This window comes from Harmonia axyridis, chromosome 6, assembly GCF_914767665.1.
Source record: "Harmonia axyridis chromosome 6, icHarAxyr1.1, whole genome shotgun sequence".
In the NCBI taxonomy this organism is placed as follows: domain Eukaryota; kingdom Metazoa; phylum Arthropoda; class Insecta; order Coleoptera; family Coccinellidae; genus Harmonia; species Harmonia axyridis.
This window is the reverse complement of record NC_059506.1, coordinates 16770863-16792471: the sequence shown is the minus strand read 5'-3', so window position 1 is coordinate 16792471 and position 21609 is coordinate 16770863. Positions and strand designations below refer to the sequence as shown.

General features: G+C 33.9%; 3 protein-coding genes and 1 long non-coding RNA gene across 4 annotated transcripts; all 4 read left to right on the top strand.

The window, feature by feature from the left end:
- The first annotated feature begins 1408 nt into the window (after nucleotides 1-1408).
- LOC123682431 (mitoguardin) lies at nucleotides 1409-7776 on the top strand. The gene is made up of 5 exons (XM_045621035.1): nucleotides 1409-2182; nucleotides 2712-2951; nucleotides 3424-3693; nucleotides 4011-4197; nucleotides 7297-7776. Exons 1-5 carry the CDS (start codon nucleotides 1678-1680, stop codon nucleotides 7634-7636), a joined length of 1542 nt encoding a protein of 513 aa, XP_045476991.1. The 5' UTR covers nucleotides 1409-1677; the 3' UTR covers nucleotides 7637-7776.
- Nucleotides 7777-8937: 1161 nt separating this feature from the next.
- LOC123681784 lies at nucleotides 8938-10597 on the top strand. The gene is made up of 5 exons (XR_006747718.1): nucleotides 8938-9318; nucleotides 9423-9613; nucleotides 9721-9932; nucleotides 10040-10257; nucleotides 10307-10597. It is a non-coding gene; the product is annotated as an uncharacterized LOC123681784 (long non-coding RNA).
- A 3133-nt stretch (nucleotides 10598-13730) lies between these two features.
- On the top strand, nucleotides 13731-21057 carry LOC123681782 (evolutionarily conserved signaling intermediate in Toll pathway, mitochondrial). Its single transcript, XM_045620071.1, has 2 exons — nucleotides 13731-13838; nucleotides 19746-21057. The coding sequence occupies exon 2, from the start codon at nucleotides 19750-19752 to the stop codon at nucleotides 20941-20943; it is 1194 nt and encodes a 397-aa protein (XP_045476027.1). The 5' UTR covers nucleotides 13731-13838; nucleotides 19746-19749; the 3' UTR covers nucleotides 20944-21057.
- LOC123683093 (tigger transposable element-derived protein 4-like) lies at nucleotides 17189-18622 on the top strand. The gene has a single exon (XM_045621995.1). It carries the CDS (start codon nucleotides 17189-17191, stop codon nucleotides 18620-18622), a length of 1434 nt encoding a protein of 477 aa, XP_045477951.1.
- Nucleotides 21058-21609: the final 552 nt, after the last annotated feature.

Below are 21609 nucleotides of genomic sequence, written 5' to 3'. Positions count from 1 at the left end.
GAATGAAACCTGCACTGAAAATAGTGAAAAAAACTGTAATATCAATTACAGTTTGTTCAATATTTCATTGAGGTTTTGTATCCAAATTAATTGTTTACCGCAGTAATAATATTCAACGAACATTGAAATACTTTTTATTGCACATAATTATACAAAGTGATATTTGTGAACAGAAATTAATGAAATGATTGAATCATAATATTAGATATATCGTATTGTATGACTTAACTATTGAAAAAGGAAACATTTCATTTGAAGATTGACAATAAAATAATAATTTCTCTGATTACTGACAACAAACCAGGAAATTGAAAGGTTGATTGAGAATTGGAATCTTTAATTATTTGGCATCATAAGCTGTTCAAAACCTGGAACAAAGTAAAAAATTAATGGTGGTCCTGAAGAGATTTTTATTGAAAGTCTGTAAGCTGATAACAATAGAATAATTTAAAGTGAAAATATAGCTCTGTTTGTTTCACACTTTTTTCTATTTTTCTTTTTGCCCTGAGGAATGAAGAAGCTCCAACAGGCATTCCTAGCAGCCCATGTTTCTTTAACTTTGAATTTCTGAACTGAGAAGATATAAATGGAATCCCATTATTGCTAATTGACTGTTTCAGTTGTGAGATTATTTTACAATGACTTGTCTTCAGAGCTAATTTTATGTTTAGCCTTTTCAATGGTTTTTTCAATCTAGACAACTGCTCTCTTTGACATTACAAATATCATAAAAAAAATTCTCTCTATATGTTAAACTCTTTCGCTTGATATTAATTTGATTTAAAATGCCTGATCTTTTCTTCACGAAAGGGAAAACAGTACTCGGTTGGTTATTTCTGATATCTTAACTCGAATCTGTTAAACTAGTACCCGACACATTCAAATTTGGAAAATCTAATTTTCTCTATGAACCCTAGATGTTTTCAAACCACCAATTTCGAAATCAATTTAATTAATTAAATTATTAACGTATTAGTTCCTGTTTCAATGCAAATCGATATTAATAATAAAGTATTCAAGTTGCGCTTTTCATTTTCCTACACCTTGTGCCGCACCTCAATGAATCATTTTTTGCTTTTTGCATGAACGTAGAAAAAATGTTGTATGCAACTCGTGCAAAAATTGTTTATTAAACATTCACTTTTTGCACTTGTTGCATAAATAACTATTTACTCTCTCCTAATTGGTTCTCTGATTGATTATGCATGTGGATTTGCCGAACTAGACGATGCGAAAGGTTGAGCACCGGTGTATCCGGTTAACATTTACCGAACGCAGAATATTGGAGACAGTGCGAACACTGCGAACAGCGTGGAATAAATCGAGCTCAGTAAATATTCAAAGTTTTGTAATATTTTGTGATAAAAAGAAAAATCAGATAGTGCTTTGGTCCTATTCATAATTTCTATGTTATCATGACATAACCTCAATAAAGTGTTATTTTCCTAACCCGATATTTACCCGAATGTAACTTCATTATATTTTAAATGGATAAAAAATTTTCATTACAATTTCCTTCACGGATTTCTTATCACATTTGTGTCATTTTAATTTAGCATCAATATATTCAAAATGTTTTGTTGACCAGCCCTATTCCCAAAGAAAAACACACCAGCCTTTGAAAAATTATCATATACTGTAATTTTTAAGTGTTGTGTAAGGTGAAAAAAGTTCATAATGAATTCATGGATAAAAATCACAACTGATCACATTTATCATGTGGCAAAATACATACCTGTGCGAAATATAACATTGTCAACAAAGCAAAAAGTCGTAGTGATTTCATTAACAGCTAGTGTGGCAGTTGTTGGAATGTTGGCTAGATATTTAAGGAGACCAATAGTAACCATTAACCGTAAAACTACAAAATATAACACACTTGGAAAACGTTCTAGAATGTCAGGACTGAGAAGTCCAAATGGTGATGGAGCTAGTTTTGCCAGTAGTGGACGTCGAAGTGCAGTTTTGAGTAATTCATATGTTAAACAAGGTTCAGTTATAGCTTGTGATAAAACCTCTATAGCCTCAGGAAGTAATATAAATGGAAGTGTAACGTTACAAGAAGGTGTTAATACAGCATTGACTCCACAACAGTTGGGTGTTATGGGCATGGAAGCTTTAGAAACATGTATTACTTATTGGGAAGATGCTTTATCTGCATATAGATCAAAAGATGCTTCTGGTACGTAAACAAAATTTCAGCACATCTACAAAGTTGTTATTTGTTTTTTTATTTCTTTGATATTCTAATTGAATATGTGATAATATGATCAGTATGAAATTTCGTGTAAATGTTTCGTGAAATTGTTATATACATCGGCATGTAAAAATTCCAAACGGTGAGAGTTGATCAACTTGAAATTTCATACTAAGCTTGAATTGAAATATCTAAATGGAACATTTCATTTCGGTTGAAGTGCTATATTTAACGTCATATTCACAGACCCTTTAATCAGAATTTGTTCATTACTTTACTTACTTACTTTACTGCTGCATTCTAGAACTGAACACATCCTAAAAATTTCGAGTTTCTAGATTTTTCGTTCGAGACTTATCGGATAGAGAACTTACTTATCGTTTGAAACCATTTCCGGCTTAAAACTCGAAAATAAATAGTGATGAAATGCCATATCTCTCTGTTCGGGGAACTTGCACGCAGAAACATCTATTAAACTAACCTGAAATAAAAAAAAAATTGTTAAATTTTTCAGGTCCACTCACTGTATTAGGCCCTGAAGAAGCTAGTTTTTGTAGAGATTTGCATCAACTCTTGGAATCAGCAATTGATTTACAAAATACATCAGAAATGCTCTTTTTAGATGAAAGATCAGTTCTTTTCAGAGGAGAATCTACACCTGTACCAGGGCAAGAGGCTGATATTTCTGGTGGTGAAAGTTTTGCATCTGCTCAAGATATGGTTGCAGATCTGAGAGAATTTGAAGATTTTTCAGGTAAGGTTTATCTTAAAGATGAAATTTGACAGAGGCGGATTAGTCCCCTTGAATATCACAGTGGCAACCATTGTTGGGGCCCCTGATTTATCAATAAATGCCTAGTCCTGTTTGCCAGAGCCTTTATCTATGTTGTTGCAGCGGTCGGAAGTGAAAAACGCCCAAATAATACCTTAAATATACTTCTACATATTAATTCCAAAAGAATAATGCTCTAACAAATTGTAACTGTGAACAAATGAAAATATCCAAATGGCAGAAATTGACATTGGCTTAGTTGGTTGGGTTATGAGATTTTGATGAGCTCTAAAAAGAGCGAAACAGGTCTATCACTACTCATCTCTGATGACAGCATGTTTTCTTGTTGGTTAATGCTTGACCAAAATTTCTGCCAGTCCGATATTCTGAATGTCTTAGTCGCTGTATTGTATTTAAACTTGATCTGCATATTTCCAACTAAATTTTGTTTCAGAGTTCTTTCCTGATTTAGAAGCATTTCCTTTGTATCAACAAGCTTTAAAACAATTAGAAAATAGTGAGATACCATGTAGGTCTTTAAGGACAGAACTAGTCAAGTGTGGGAGTGATGTGGAATACTTAGCGAAACTTCACTGTTTGCGGCTAGCTTTTCAACATATTTTGCATGATCAGAGAAATTATGTATGGTTTGTGGATGCTGGAAGACAAATATTAGTTGACATGCTGCTTTATGGAGACAAAGATCCCAAAGAGTTTTTAATAGGTATGATGAAATTTTCATTTGAATATTATGTACAATGACCAAATATATTTCTATACAGCTCTTGATGTACTGCATCAGAAAGCATCTAATGAGATTATATGATATACCTATGTTTACAAAACTAAACTCTAAAAATTCGGTTTTTCGGTTTCCCTGCATTCTGTAGCTATAATTTCGATTGATTTAGAACTTTGATTGTTAATACTGAGAGACCATGATTTCATCTGAAATATTTTCAAATGGTGATCAGGCTTATATAAAATTTCGAATTGGGGTCCTTCTGCTTATTACGATATTCAAATCTTTTACTTTTTCAGGTTATGAAGATTTGCTGAAATATATTCAAGATCATAGGAACTGGAATCAAGTAGAGGACGAATTGAGAAATAAAGGTGTGAAAGCTTTAACCTTTTATGATATTGTTTTAGACTATATTTTAATGGACGCCTTCGAGGATTTGGATAGTCCACCTTCATCTGTTACTGCTGTGGTTCATAATCGATGGTAGGTAATATTCAAAACCATATGCGTTAATACCGTCAAGTAAGAAACTTGCTGATAAATTTTTGACAGGATTAGGTATAAAATAAAATATACATTTAGTTAAGAAAGTGTCGGGTACTCAACATTTAATAAGGGGCTGTTCAAGTATTACGTAAGAAGATTTATTACAATTATTTACCTCTCATCCTCCTTGTCATCAAAAGTAAGCAAAGCCTTTACACCCCCTGCTCACGTAGTAATAAATAATAACTCTCAAGAAATCAATGGGTATCATCCTCAACAATTACATCAAATCAGAACAATTCAAAATTACTCACCAAATGCGAGTTTGAGTTAAATTTTTAACAATTTTAGAACAATAAATACGCATAAATTCATAAATAATTCGTCATCAACAATAAAAATTAAAAATTCAGGAATCAGGGAGTTACGTCAAATGTTTATGTTCAACCTAAGATACATAGAAAACCTGGTGTGGCTACTTATACCTGTAAAACTTTAAAGACAAAACGGGAGATTTTGCGCATACAGCTTTCATATTTGACATTTCTTCCGATTCTCGACTCTCGTGACCTCTGAGTATAGACTAATAGTATTTTATCTACTTCTATTGAAATATATGTTCATTATTCAACTGCTTTTGAGCAACTAATAGTATCTATTAACAAATAACGTGAGTTATGATAACTCACTGCTATAACTCACTATAATGTATCAGAAAAGTAGATTCTGTGCTTCTATTTTCTATTCGGTTGGCCGAAATGCTACATTCCATTATTGTTATTGAGGAGAGGAATGTCACTTTGATAAGTTTGCCGTTTATAGGTAACTTTAAGGGTTTGTCAATAGATTTCTTTCTCTATTCTTGTATTTTAGTATTTATTTTTATAGTCGTAGATAAAGTATAGTATTCAACTTGCGGTAATGGTCATAACTCACTTGATGAATTACAACTTCATGACTGCAAACTTCATCTGCGTGAGTTATGACTAAGATGTGTAAAAACATGGTGTATGCACTCATCAATTTTTAAATGCAATGACATTCGACTAAATTGAGAATATTAGTTTTATTTCGTGGCGGCGCCGCAATGTCATACTTGTCATGTCGACCTTTTTTTCCATTTATTTTTTTATTTGAATTTGATTGATGTATAAAGTATCAAATCAACAGATGAACTCCAAGAATCTGTTTTCTGTGTATAATAAACGTTTTTAATATGTATTTCCTTAGCTTCTCGTTATAATAAAAATGTGCAGAATGTCATTGTGGCGAAAGAAAATATAAAATCCACTAATGACAGCAAAAATACTATAGAAAACAAAGGTAAGTGAATTTCAATGAGCTAGTTGTTTTTATATTGTATCTTGTATAATTTAATGTGCATCGTGTCCAAGAAAATGTGCAAGGAATGATCATCTTACTAATATTTGTATTTACTAGAAATTTCAAGAAGAAAACAGTGAAAAGTCATCTTCATCTGGTACATCTGCAGTGAAATATTCACTACTATTTACTAGAATAAATTCAAATATTTGAAAATACATAACAAGAATTTGTCCTAATTTGTTAACAGCGCTACCTACAGCTGAATTAATGAAGCTTAACTAATATTCTCAAAATTGGCAAAACAAAATCTAATCAGTGCATTCACCAGGTTTTTAGACATCAGTTATGACCTACATTTACTGCGTTCGGCAAATCCACACCGGTGCAGAGCGTGCGGTGTAAGGTGCGAACGCTTGATATATCACGTGACAACGGAACAAGAGGTGCTTGCGTGTTTTGCCGAACGATGGCGGAGTTGATATCGAAGAATTTTTGAATGTCGAACTTTCACCACACATCTGATTTTCACTATTTACATTCGAGTGCTGGGCTGTTTCACATTCTTGTTTAACTTGTTAGGGATTGTGACTGGTTTAGGGGGTTCAAACAATCCAAAATGTGAAGATGTTATCAAAAGAAACGAGCTGTCGACCAATCTTCGCGCATGCGCAGTCGATCATCTTAATCTTGAAACACCGGTTAACGTTTGAATCTATCATTTCCCGCCGACATTCAATGGCGGATGGACGAAGTTGTCGTCACTGTAGTATATACAGTCACTGTACCTAAGAACTAACACTAACTCTAGAAATTTGACCAACTTTTAACTAGGAACTAAGGGCTCAGGTTAAATATAAAAGTGCGCGTGCACCGCATAGAATTTCAATTTTAATGAGTACCAGTTTCTATCATTTTATGTTCCGTTAGGCTGGTTTTAGAGTCACGCTGACCATCAGCGCTGAAGCCTACGCGCGTAGCAACTCGTTTCAGAGTCACGGTGAACGTCGTGAGGTACAGTCATGCCCAACCACAACTTCAATCACACGACCAGTATCAATATCGCGATTCATTGTTGCGTTGACTGTCCCCGTCAGCGCGTGCGTTTTACGTAACACAGTAACGATAACTGAGCTCGGTAGCGCGTCGGCGCGGCGTGGTCAGCGGCGCCGACGCGTTGCGCGTACGCGCTCGATGCCTCAGCGCTGAGCCGTCGGCGTTATTCTGAAACGCTTCATAAGTAATCATACATATTGGCCTGTCAGCGCCGACGGTCAGCGTGACTCTAAAACCAGCCTTTTTCGTGTTTATCGATGAAAATTATTAGGTGTATCTGAAAAAATTTAATTTCATTTTTTCACAATCAATATCAATGTCAAACATCAAAGAACAAATAGAAAGTAGTTCGAGCACGTGCGCATGCCTTAACTAAGAACTAACAAGAGAGTGCATAAACTACTGAAAACTGAATTCTTAGGTTTAGTTCTTAGGAACGGTGCATAAACCCACCATTACCGAACGCAGAACAGTGGAGACGGTGCGAACGCTGTGATTTGCCGAACGCTTAGGGAGCTTACGGTGGGAATGATGCGAACGGTGTGGCATAAAACGAACGCAGGAATTGAATATCGCTGACAAAATAATCTATTGTACTTAAATACCAAGAATATTTTTGAATTCATAAATCGGTATCTGGAATTCCCTCTCACTAAAATCTTTGTTTTGAAATTACAGCTTTTTATTGACAATTGATCACATAATGAATTATTTCAGGTTATCTAACAGTTTCAAAGAAACTGCATTGACAACAGCTGTTTGGTCTGTATTGAAAGCAAAGAGGCGAATGCTCAAATACCCTACTGGGTTTATGGCACACTTTTATACAATTTCTGAACAACTAAGTCCCTTACTGGCGTGGGGTTTCCTGGGACCTGATGAATTACTCAAGGATACTTGCCTCTATTTTAAACAACAAGTAATGGAATTCCTCATAGATATTTTCAATTTTCAAAAATGTAAATATATTACTGTTGAGAGTCTAGCAGATGATGTGATTCAGAATATCAAGATTAGGGTAAATAATATTTGCGAAAGATTGAGTGTTCAATTGTGAGCTTTCTATCAGTATGTGTATTTTGTGATCTTTTTCATAATTAATAATATTAATGCGTAATTTTAATATTCTACATCATAAAAAACAATGAAGTACCTGTTTTTATTTTTATTCCGTTATTAAACGAATAGAAGTGATAATGTTTTTTACTTTTTATTCAAAGTTGACCATGTTTCACTGAGCAAATTAATTCCTTGATTCAAATGATTTATAACCTAACTTATCTATTCCAATTATATTTCAAAAGACTAATAAATCTATTTAGATTTAAGGTTTAACGACTCTTTTTATTGGGACAATTTAAGTGAAACCCTTTATTATTTGCCAAGCTTTCGAATTTATTTCAATTCTTCCTCGGGACTTTGAAAGTGAGGTTATATGAGGAATTTCGATCAGCTCTAAACATCGTCTTGAATTTTAAACCAAATTTTGTATATGGGACGTAACGATTTTTATCTTCAACGAACTACTCAAAAACATACATAATAAATGAATTGTTAGTTAAATGACCGAAATTTATAACTGTGTCAAGTTGTTGGATAGTTAAATCCATATTTTATATATACATATATTTGTTTGGGGTTGGCAGCACTGGCGAGGCGATTGGATGTCAGCAGCGAGAGATCCTGGGGTGGTCTGCGCGGTGGAGGCTGCGCAGAAACCGATTGTATTCAAAGCACTGAAAGTACGTTGAAAGATCACTTGTCGAGAATACGCTCTATTAGTGATGATGTCACAAACCTCCATTTTAGTTCTCCTGTCAGTGTTCGGAATCCAAATAAACAAATTGTCATTCAAATTAATACGTTGTCGTTGAAGAAATTGGCTTATTTTGATAAATAAGGTTATTTGAGAAACAATTTTACTATTATTTGATAGACAGAAGGCACGAGATTAATGCCAGTAAGTTCGAACTTGAAGTTCAACTAATAAACATGGCTTTTTACAAAATCTGGGGAATTATACAGGATTTAAACTTACTGGTATTAACCTGGTTCCTTCTATCTATCAATTAATACTGAAATCGTTCCTCAAATACTCTTATTTATGAAAATAAGCCAATTCCTTCAACGACACCGTACTAATTTGAATGACAATTTATTTGTTTGGATTCCGAACACTGACAGGAGAACCAAAAATGGCGGTCACACTAATAAAACGTATACGGTAAGAGATGAGCGATACCGTGATTTCTAGATCACGTTGTGAAACGTTCCTGTTCCTTTATGATATCAGTGAAATTAAAGCGTGACGTGATCACTGTTTAGGAATCGGGGTTCGTGCTGCACCTTAGAATATAGATAGGAGGAACGGAAAATAAACATTCGATCCCGATCCCGAATACAAGAGAGATGAAAGCTTAGACGCGCCAATCACAATTGAGCTAGCCGAATTGAAAACGTTGCCAGCTCTATTTTCAGTACGAAGGAATGAACGAAGGAGAAGATCAAAATTTTTCCGACAATTCGGATAAATTGTGGATGTGGCAACGTGCATTCGGGAATTTTGTCATTTTGTTCTGGCTTTAGACCACCTCAATTGGCTAAATCTTCATTATTCCTTGTTTTAATTATTTTGTATTTTCATTTATAACCATTTGAAGTGATATTAGATATTTGTAGCAAGTGTTTTTTGTGTAGTTTCACTTATTATATTGTGGAAGGTGAGATTAGTCTTCACAGGTGAGTTCCATCCATAGGCGTGCAGAATCCTGATATTTTTCCTTAAAGTTATAATCAAAAACAATCCAAAACTAATTTATACGACTAATAAATGTTTTTTCAAGACTTCCATCGAATCAATTTGAACGAGAAAAATGGTTGCAGAGAATATCTTGGAACCGAACGATGTTGGAAAAAAAATTTTTCTTTGCTCAAATCACTTTCCTGAAGATTGCTTCCGACTAATGAACCTAAAAAAGAAGTTTATTCCAGGAAGTTTGCCTTCTCCTTCTGAAATCAAATTGGAAATACCTCTGTAAGTTGTAACGAGAACTTATTTTCATAATTTGTCGTATTTATTATAATTCCATGCAATGAAAATCTTCCTCAGAATATCATCATATAACATAAAAACATTTGTAGGATCTACGCAGAAGGGAATGGAAGTATTGAATCACAGGACTTCACAGAATCTGATTCTAAAACACAATCACCACCAAAAAAAGATTGATATTTGAGACTTCAGCTACTTTTAACTCTCTTTCAAAATGTGCATCTTCTAGCTCTAGTGGCACTAAGAACCTAAGGCTTATCCAAGGAGGTTTGCCTTCTGAAATCAAATTGGAAATACCTCTGTAAGTTGTAACGAAAACTTTTTTTCATAATTTATCATATTTATTATAATTCCTTGCAATGAAAATCTTCCTCAGAATATAACTATATAACATAAAGCAATTTGCAGGACTTACTCAGAAGGGAATGGAAGTATTGAACAACAGAACTCTACGGAATCTCTATATGATTCTAAAATACATTCTCCATCAAAAAAACGATTGAGATTTGACACTCCAACTACCAATGATTCAGAAGAAACACTGACTTAACCTCTCCTTCAAAATGTGCATCATTTAGCTCTAGTGCCACTTGTTTCTCTGGGAAACGAAGAATATCCAAAATGAAGTAAGATATATCAAAAAAGAAAACTCCATTTTAAATTCTACTTTACTAGGTCGAGACGGTTTTTCGAAATAAATCAAAATATGTTACGCCACTGCTATAGACGCCGGTCAGACAAGGAGCTACGAATGTTGGCATCAAAACAAATCCTTCAGTTACAAGGCGATTTCCATTCCCCTTGTTAATGTTCTAAGTGCTGCACGGACCCTAACCGAATCCGATACCTAAACAGTGATCACGTCACGCTTTTATTTCACTGATATCATAAAGGAAAAGGAACGTTCACGTTTCACAACTCTAAGCACGGACCGTGCTTGTTATTATTATTTGTATGAATCACCCAAACCTTAGCTCTTTTGTCTTTCTGTTAATTCTTTAGAGGTAACAGATTTGTGGAATATGAATATGAATAATTTTGGACATCGAAAAATAAATAATACCCACACATACAATAATTCACATGTGAATATATATTGATAATATTAAGTGGCTGATACTGCATCAAATGAAATAAGAGAAAAACAGAAAAAGTAACAATCAGAAATATATACAAAAATATAGTAAAACCAGTTATTGAATAATTAAATTTCCTAAATATATTTGATATTTTCTATTAATTTCCGAGCTAATCAAAGAATTGTGAAATCTCTAAATGAAAAGGTATGATTTTTAGGACATCGAATAATAAATAATAAGCCATATGCATATATTCAGACGTTTATTTATTTATTTAATAATAATGATGAGTAATCAACCTCCAAACAAAATACACTCATTTTATAATTGTATATATCAAAATAGTTAAGGGGCTAATACTGTAACAAAAAAATAAGAGAAAAATTAAAAATTTTACAACAAAAAACTCAGAAATGGGTAGTTAAAACAGTCCCTAAATAATCGAATTTCCTAACTATATTTGATAAATTTTTCCAGAGAAAAAAAAACAATTATTCCTATTCATTCTCCACTAACGACATATTACAATTGAGGAAGAGAATCATTTGAGTTTTTTTATTAGTTAGCCTGCTTCGACGCGTTCTGTTAATATTTGTCCGGCTTTCGAAAACAATTGTTCGCACGGAACTTATGTGGCTAGAGTGCATCAGTAAGTGCCGACAAAGGTTCCGAAGCAATAAAAACATCAGGCTGGCTTCATAATTTACGATTGCACGGACGTTGATATGCCCTGAAAATATCTGTGAAATGTTCAAACAGTGATCCCGTCACGCTCTGTATTCGTTTTTCGGAACCGTGACTACCTGTGACAGTCTGATATCAGTGATTAAATCACAGTTCGTGAAATATCGCTCATCTCTTTATACGGTCCCAGGCTCCCAGTTGGTACCAGATCGATGACTCAAAGTCACTTGACAACAACACAACCGGTTTCTGCGCAGCCTCGTAGCAGACCCCCAGTTACTACCCGATCCAGCGTTGCCAACCGTACGGTAATTACCGTATTTGTACGGTAAATTGATGCCAAATACGGTATACGGTCCGAATGGGCTACCGTACGCCGAAATACGGTAATTTCGTAATTTCAATTGCGATTTTTTTTTTTTGAGCTCATTGTAATAGTGGCTTTTGAAATTGTAATGTATCGATAAAAAGAAGTTTTATTTCTGTGTAATAGCACAACATTCTATGTTCTTGTAAAATAACAACCTGTAAAAATCATCTGTTAACCTCTCTCTTCATTCTTAAGTCTTCGAAATATCTCAAGATTGATATGTGAATCAAAACGATACCTTTCCAAAGATGCTCATATTATTTTTGCTAATGAGTTGAAAGCAAACTTTGTTAATAAATTCAACAGAAGATATGATGATGACTTGAAAGAAATGTGCTTGTTAAGCTTGTTAAGTGAATACAAAAAATCAAAAACTAAGAAATCTATGCAATGAATTGACCATATTCACCGTCGCCATATTGTTATGCGACAATACCAACTACCCAGTGTTCCCAACGAAGAAATATTGAGTTCACATTTAAGATTACTTATATATTACTTATTTTCATGTATATATTCTTCTGTACATTTTATTATGTTTATTCAATTGAATTAAAAATTCCACTAATTTGACAAAGCATTTTTTCTTTCTCTCCCTAATCTTTGATTTAGGGCTTAGTTAAATTTTGACAAGTTTAAATTACAATTTGTAGGTTAGGTATGGCCATAGAATAGAAAGAATTGTTTATCTCTTTCTCTATGTACTTTTGTGGTTCTGTGTACGGTAAAAGTGTCCCAAATACGGTAATTTCTCGTCCCTGATACGGTAATCTCAAGATTTTGGGTTGGCAACGCTGACCCGATCATTAAAAGATGACTCAGTCACTTGATAACAACACAACCGGTTTCTGCGCATCAATTCAAATAATTCTAATATTTGCAAAATTTTCAGTTGAAACCTGACTGTGATCTAATGATACAAAATCAAGAAGAGAATGAACTTCATGCTCAGGTAAAGTATTGAGATATTGTAGTTGAATCAAATGATGATATTTAAATTTTAGGAAACGATTCACAGGTCTGCCGAATCGCTTTAGCAGAAGTGAAGTACTAGGATGTTTCCATACAGATCAGAACATTATCAATAAGGACAATTTGTGATAATATTAAAACATCAAAAACTTATTAAGGTTGAATTCTTTTGAAATGTTGAAAACAATTGAAATGTTAGTTTAAGAATCAAAATAGAGTGATGATTCGCTCACTATTTATGAGAAACGGAAAACAGATTTCTCTTCAAAAGGTTGACCAAAATATATTCATAGTCAGAGCAAGGGTCCATATTGAATGTGTGAACCAGGGAATAAAAATTTTCATTTTTAAAAATAAAAAAGTGAAAATAAAATAACTGTTATTCAACTTCATGAAATAAATACATTATTCAATCATTCAGAAGTACAAATATGATGCAACATATTATCGATATATGTTCTTTCAAAGAAAATAACATATGTTTGTTTTCTTGATCAAAGGGCACCTTGATTTCTAAAAATGAATTATTGTTGAAAAAACAATGAAATGGCAAACATTTAAATTTGGAATTGCCATTCCCAGCTGTATCTGGGCAAAGTATTATTGTTTTCCTTTCAATTCATAATCATCATTCTTCTTAATTCAATATTTACAATTCACCACGTTAGAGGCTTGTTCTGCTAAAATATAGAGATATTTTTTAACCTACTATTACATTCCTATATTGTTTCTAGTTACTTCTAAATAGCGGATATATTCGGTTAAACTGAGAAAAAAACTAATTTCATTCTTCGTATTTTTTTCCTGAAAAAATAAATATCACAATAAATAACCACGAAATCCTTTCGTTTATATATACAATATATGTACAATGTATGTATACAACGATCCTACCTACACTTGAAAACGAATGCTGGAGCGGACGCAGTCTACCCTTGAATCGAGAATATATCATATGCATAGACCTTATATCATATATATGTGATATTAGGTCTATGATCATATGTCATTTTTGCTCTATGCTATATGTTTTAAAGAAATAGGTTAAGTTTATAATGACAATTAACAGGCCCTAATATGATAACAAAAATTCTTGCGAATGGTAAGTTCAAATTTTACCTAATACTTGATGTTTTGAGTGTAAAGTGTTTCTAAATAGGTGTGTTATGGGTTAAGCTTAACGATATATACCGAAAGCTCCCGTCTGAAATTTTGGTGTATTATATCTGTACTTTCAATAAAGACCATGGTTATTCTGAAACTCAACATAAAGAACACATAGAAGATTTAAAAAGGAATTCGGACGCTGAAGAAAAGACTGGTAACGAAAATGTTGGCATGTGTAGTAATGATACCATTCAGTTACCTGAAGAACCAACCACCTGCTGTATGTCTGGTTGTGCGAATTGTGTTTGGCTTGAATATGCAGATAAAATGAGTGAATACTTCAAAGATAGTGGAGAAAGTGCCATTAAGGAAATAAATGAAAAAGTTAATGATCCTAATATAAAAGCATTTTTGATTCAGGAGTTGAAAACAAGGAAATTCTAACAGAAAAAATATAATAGTATATCTATATTTCATACTCCTTCAAATTAAATGTTACCATATCATAATCCATAAAATATTATAATTATAATATTAGGTATAGAATGGATTAAAGTTGTTGATTTGAAAGTTGCTATTTCAATTTAAGTTGGATGAATATAACAGAAATTTAATATACGAAATCATACTTTATAGATATATGCAACTTAGAGAATTCACAAATTTGGTTCCAGTGAAGGACTTACTTGAATCATTTCAGACAAACTCAATTTTTGTCCGTGAAGCGGTTCCAAATATTCATTATTGTAATAAATCAACTAAAACTAACATTTTATCTGATAAGACTTTCATGGCCTCTTTATTATATAATCTGGTACCTTGTAGTGTAATAATTTTTCATTGCACAATGAAGGAATGAGGTTTTTTATTTTAAAACCTGTTGATCGTCATATATGTGATAATTCTCGGGTAGAATGTCGACTTGAAATTTTCAGGGTTCAAGTACACCCCGAGGCAAAAGCAGTGGTCAAGCAAAAAATGGTATATTTATGATTTTCATTATGGATATGAATTGTAATTTATTATTTGAATCCAGCATATAGACTTGATTTTTTTCTTTTCTTGAACATTTTTGAGCCATTCAGAGGGTTGTTAAAGGGGCCATTTCTAGATAAAAATTCATAGCTTTTTGTTTACCACGAAACTGAATCAAATGACATGGTCCATATAGCTTGTCAGGCCTCAGGCAGAGGGGTAAATGCGATTATGGGGGTATTTTCTAGTAAAAAATCCATAACTTTTTTGAATGAAGGAGTACTGTTTTCTGCTTTTAGTATGTGGTCAATAGAGAAAAACCGAACCGAATGACATACTCGATATAGTTTGTCAGTCCTCAAGGAGGGGGTAAATGCGTAATTTTTAGTAACAAATCCATAACTTTTTGAATGAAAGAGTACCGTTTTCTGCTTTTAGTATGTGGTCCATAGAGGAGAACTGAAATAAATGACATATTCAATATAGATTGTCAGCCATCGGGGAGGGGGGTAAATGCGATTTTGGGGTAATTTTTAGTAAAAAATCTATACCTTTTTTGAATAAAGGAGTTTTCTGCTTTTAGTAAGTGGTAAACGGAGGAAAACAATCAAATGACATACTCCATATAGTTTGTCAGCCATCGTGGAGGGGGGTAAATGCGATTTGGGGGTATTATCTAGTGAAAAATTCATATCTTTGAATGAAGGATTACCGATTAGTTGAAAAAACTCAATAGGAGAAAATGACATACTCCATATAGTTTGTCAGCTATCGTAGAGGGGTTTAATTCGATTTTGAGGGTATTTTCTAGTAAAAAATACATGACGTTTTTGGAATGAAGGGGTACCCTTTTCTGCATGTGGTAAACGGAGGAAAACCGAATCCAATGACATACCCCATATAGTGTGTCAGCCCTCGCGGAGGGGGTAAATGCGATTTTGGAGGTATAATCTAGTAAAAAATTCATAACTTCTCTGAATGAAGGGTTACCGATTAGTTGATAAAACTCAATCGCAGAAAATAATATATTCTTTTATATTGCAGAAATGGCATTTACCCCCTCCGCGAGGGATGACACACTATATGGGGTATGTCATTGGATTCGGTTTTCCTCCGTTTACCACATACTGAAAGCAGAAAAGGGTACTTCTTCTTTCCAAAAAAGTCATGTAATTTTTACTAGAAAATACCCCCAAAATCGCATTACCCCCCCTCTACGATGGCTGACAAACTATATGGAGTATATCATTTTCTCCAATTGAGTTTTTTCAACTAATCGGTAATCCTTCATTCGAAGAATTTATGAATTTTTCACTAGATAATACTATCAAAAATCGCATTTACCTCCCTCCACGATGGCTGACAAACTATATGGAGTGTCATTTGATTCAGTTTTCCTCCGTTTACCACTTACTAAAAGCAGAAAACTCCTTTATTCAAAAAAGGTATAGATCCCCGATGGCTGACAATCTATATTGAGTATGTCATTTGTTTCAGTACTCCTCTATGGACCACATACTAAAAGCAGAAATCGGTACTCCTTCATTCAAAAAGTTATGGATTTTTTTACTAGAAAATACCCCAAAAATCGCATTTACCCCCCTCCCCGAAGACCGACAAACTATGTCATTTGATTCAGGTTTCCTCCGTTTACTACATACTGAAAGCAAAAGGCGGAACTCCTTTATTCAAAAAAGCTATGAATTTTTATCTAGAAACGGCCCCTTCAACACCCTACGCAATGGCTCAAAAATGTTCAAGAAAAGAAAATAAATTTCAAAAGTCTGTATTGCTCGATTTTTACTAGATAATACTCCCAAAAATCGCATTTACCTCCCTCCACGATGGCTGACAAACTATATGGAGTGTCATTTGATTCAGTTTTCCTCCGTTTACCACTTACTAAAAGCAGAAAACTCCTTTATTCAAAAAAGGTATAGATTTTTCACTAAAAATTACCCCAAAATCGCATTTACCCCCCTCCCCGATGGCTGACAATCTATATTGAATATGTCATTTATTTCAGTTCTCCTCTATGGACCACATACAGTAGAATCCGTTTATTATGACGCCGGCTATAGTGACCAACCGCTTAATATGACGCAATTGCAGTGTTAAGTTTAGTTTTCATATAAAACTCCTTGTAACATTGTTCGGATATAATGACTTCGCCTATAATGACATGTCGGTTTTTATGACCTAATTCGAAGAATTTTTTTCGGTTATAGTGACGGCTCGATCGTTTTCGCTAACCAATCCATCCCTTTCCATAGGACGTTGAATACGTGATATAGGTACGCGTACCGACATGTTCGTTTTTAATTTTCAGTCTAGTCGATACCGTTGAGAGGTAGCGTTGATAGTGCCGAAATGACATCGCAACGTCGTAAAGCATTCAGTATTGAGGAGAAAGGTGCAATTTTAGCCAGACTAGAAAATGGAGAATCCAATTCAGCTCTCGCAAAAGAATTTGGTGTCGGTCATTCGACAATTTCAATGATTTTGAAAAACAAGGACCGAATCAAGGAATCATTCAATTCAAATGTTTTAAAACCAAAAAAGCTTCGGAAATCACAATATGATAACATTGATCAAGCGTTATTGCAATGGTTCAAAATCACAAGAAATAAAGGAATACCTATCAGCGGCCCTATGCTACAAGAAAAGGCCAATGTTTTCGCCTCTGGTTTTGGCAACCCAAACTTTAATTGCTCTGCTAGCTGGATAAGTCGATTCAAAGTAAGACATAACATTGTGTCGGGCAAAATTGTCGGTGAATCCTCGTCCGTTGATCAGAGTTCCACATATAATTGGCTGACGATTGTATGGCCAAATCTGCGAAGACAGTTCTCTAATGAAGAGATTTTTAATGCAGATGAAACAGGCTTTTTCTATAAATTATTGCCAGACAGAACTTTAAAATTTAAAGGAGAAAATTGTTGTGGAGGAAAGTTATCCAAAGAGAGATTAACCGTCATGGTAGCAGCAAATCTCAGCGGCACAGTGAAAAAAAAATTATTTGTTATTGGCCGATCTCAAAAACCAAGATGTTTCAGTAGTGTTAAGTCGCTTCCAGTTGATTATGCAAACAACCGTAAAGCGTGGATGACGTCTGAACTTTTCGAGAGATGGCTTCGAGATTGGGATCGCAACCTAGTGAAGAAGAAGAAAAAGATTCTATTGCTGGTTGATAATTGCCCGGCGCATCCTAATGTTACAGATTTGAAATCTATAACACTTGCTTTCCTACCACCCAACACAACATCAGTCTTGCAGCCAATGGATCAAGGAATAATAAGGTCTCTTAAATGCAATTTCAGAAAAAATCTTGTGCTTAAAATGATTAATGGCCTTGATTGTAATCAAAACAGTCCTATGAAAATAACAATTCTTGATGCAATTGTTATGATTAATGATGCCTGGAATAAGATCTCACAAAGTACGATTTACAACTGTTTCAAACATGCAGGACTCATTGAAACCTATGACGATTTACCAGTCCGAGAAATAGAAGAAAACGAATTTGATGATGAAGATGATTTACCCTTATCTTTGTGGGTACGAAATCTAAATTCAGATTTGTTACCAACACCGGAAGTATGGAAGGATTATGTTGACATTGACAGCAGCCTTATGACATACGAAGAACCCACAGATGAAAATATTGTCAAAAATATAACAGAAAATGAGCAGTATGAAAGTGATGGAGAAGAAGAAATCGAAGAAGATCGAACGCCTACAGCAGAAGAAGCTCTGAAAGCTGCAGACTTACTATCGAAATTTGTTCAGTCAGATGGAAAGTGATAATTTGAACTGGACCATGTCTACCTTGCATAATGGTATTAGGAGCTTCTATTATAATTGCAAGAAAAAACAGATGCAAACTAAAATTACAGATTTCTTTAGTAAAAAATAAAAAAAAATTACATATTGTACATATTTAGTATTTTTGTAATAGACGATGTTTTTTTATTATTTTTTTTTATTAAAAGAATCGTACAATTAAGGGCCTTTTTTTCAAACCCCCTAGAAAAAATACCATCTATTTTTCCGAAATTCTTCTTTATATGACGTCCGGTTAATATGACGTCTTTTTAATTTCCCTTCAATGTCATTATAAACGGATTTTACTGTACTAAAAGCAGAAAACGGTACTCTTTCATTCAAAAAGTTATGGATTTTTTTACTAGAAAATACCCCAAAAATCGCATTTACCCCCCTCCCCGAAGACCGACAAACTATGTCATTTGATTCAGGTTTCCTCCGTTTACTACATACTGAAAGCAAAAGGCGGAACTCCTTTATTCAAAAAAGCTATGAATTTTTATCTAGAAACGGCCCCTTCAACACCCTACGCAATGGCTCAAAAATGTTCAAGAAAAGAAAATAAATTTCAAAAGTCTGTATTGCTTGATTTAAATAATAAATTACAATCCATATCCATATTGAAAATCATAAATATACCATTTTTTGCTAGGACCCTACTTTTGCCTCGGAGTGTAGTTGCGAATAACTTTACTCCGGTTAATACTATGGTATTTGTACCAATTGGGATCTCTTCTATCTCCTTTTATTTGAAAATCGACACTAAGTCGGCTTGTTTCCATTCTTTGGTGGTTTTTGCCATGTCACAGCATCTATTCATTAAGGTCGTCAGTCTTTCGATTATTTCTACACCTGCATATTTGCCAACTCTATTGATATATTACCAGGGCCAGTTGATCTTCTATTTTTCATTCTCTTCAATTGTTGTTTAACCTCTTCCATAATTAATGTTATATGGTTATCCTGCTCATCCCTATATATTTCTTCTGCTTCATTCCCCGTGTGGTTTCTGTTCTTTTGAAATTTGCAGAGTTTTTTTACTCTGTTTTTCGACAGAATCTTGCTCTTTGCTCTTAGCTTGATTCTTATATTTCTGTTCCAGCAAAATGGCTATGAGAAGATTATTTTTGAGGAATTCCAAAATATTCGTGACAAATTTTGGAAATAACATCAATATAACGAAAAGTGCACTGAGAATAACATCAATAGAAAAACACAAATACATTCATACCACAACGGTTAGTTTTCAGAATGAAGAGTCGAGAGCAGTGGTCCAGGCAAACTATTTTGAGAGAATAGAAAATAAAAACAAGAACACCTATTTAGATATGGTAAAAATATTCATCAATAGAGACCAGATATATCGGCGAGGTCATGTAGAGTTTGTTCACTCTGCATTGAAGCACATGGAGGAATTTGGTGTACATAAGGATTTAGAAGTGTATCGCGCTCTGATAGACGTCTTACCTAAAGGAAAATTTATTTCAACTAGTATGATACAAGCAGAATTTATGCATTATCCCAAACAGCAGAAATGCATTTTGGATCTTCTTCAGCAAATGGAGGACAATGGGGTCATTCCAGACAGGGAAATGCAAGATCTACTTATCAATATTTTTGGCAAAAGAGCATTTCCCTTAAGAAAGTACTGGAGAATGATGTATTGGATGCCAAAGTTCAAGCATGCTAATCCCTTTCCGATTCCTGAAGATTTAACGAACGACGTGTTGGAACTTGCCAGGATGGCAATAGCTAGAATAAGCGGTGTAGATCCTACAGCCACAATTACAGAATACCATTCTAAGGATATAGAAGAATCCATAGATGATACTTGGATTGTGAGCGCACAGAGTCCCACTCAACAGTCACTACTATGGAGACACAATCCAAAAGAACCTGTGTATGTAGAGGGAGCATACAAAGTGTGGTTGAGAGAAAAGCAAGTAAACTATTTCATTCTTAGGGCAAACGCTACACCTCCACCAGCCGACATCGACTCCTATGATGAAGATGATGTGACAAATATAAAAATTAATTTATTTAACCTTAAACCGCCCATACAGAAACATATAGTCGACAGAAAGACTGTACATGAACAAGACGATGGTACCATTTTCGCCATATGCGCCACTGGGACATCAAGTAAAGATTCATTGTTATCTTGGATAAGACATCTTGAGAAAAATGGGAATGAAGTCTTGAGCAAAATACCAGTTGTTTTCACCCTCAGATCTGCACCAAGTGAACTAATGACGCAATCACAAGAAGGTAAAGATGGGACAATTGAAGTTTCACATTGAAACTTGTTCTGATATTGCTGACATTAACTATGGCTGAAATATTTTAGTGTAGAATAAAATAATTCAAATTGTTGATTTTGACAAGCTGAACATTAAACACTTTGAATCTGAAAAGTACTTAGTTTTTACTAGCAAGCACATTTATCAAAATACTGCAAAGTTTGACGGAATTCGAATGAAAATTTCAAAAATTTATAATTATATCAGCTATAAGTGATACTACCTTGTGTTAAAAAATATTGTACGAGTTGGATAACTTTCTGAAAAATGATATTTTATACTTGAAAATTAAAGGTAAGTATACTGAAGCTAGGAGATACACCAACCTTTTTTTGTACCAAAATAAATGCAAATATAATAACTCTCACAGTTTCCGAGAAAATATCTGGAACTGGACCACGTAAATCTAAACTGCTCGATATTTTTAAGGTTATCACAAATTCACTTTTTTTTTTCTGGGATATTTGTGTTTTCAAAATGGATCACTTTTTGAGGGATATTGATGTTGTACTACATAAGTCTGGGTATGTAGATAAGATGAATGATCATAATTTGGAATTTAGGTTCAAGGTGGATCATAATTACATCAGAAATATAAAAAAAACTTTGATGAATTAGTACTACTCTCAAAAACGTATTCTGAAGAGTTTTAAATGATAGTTTTTA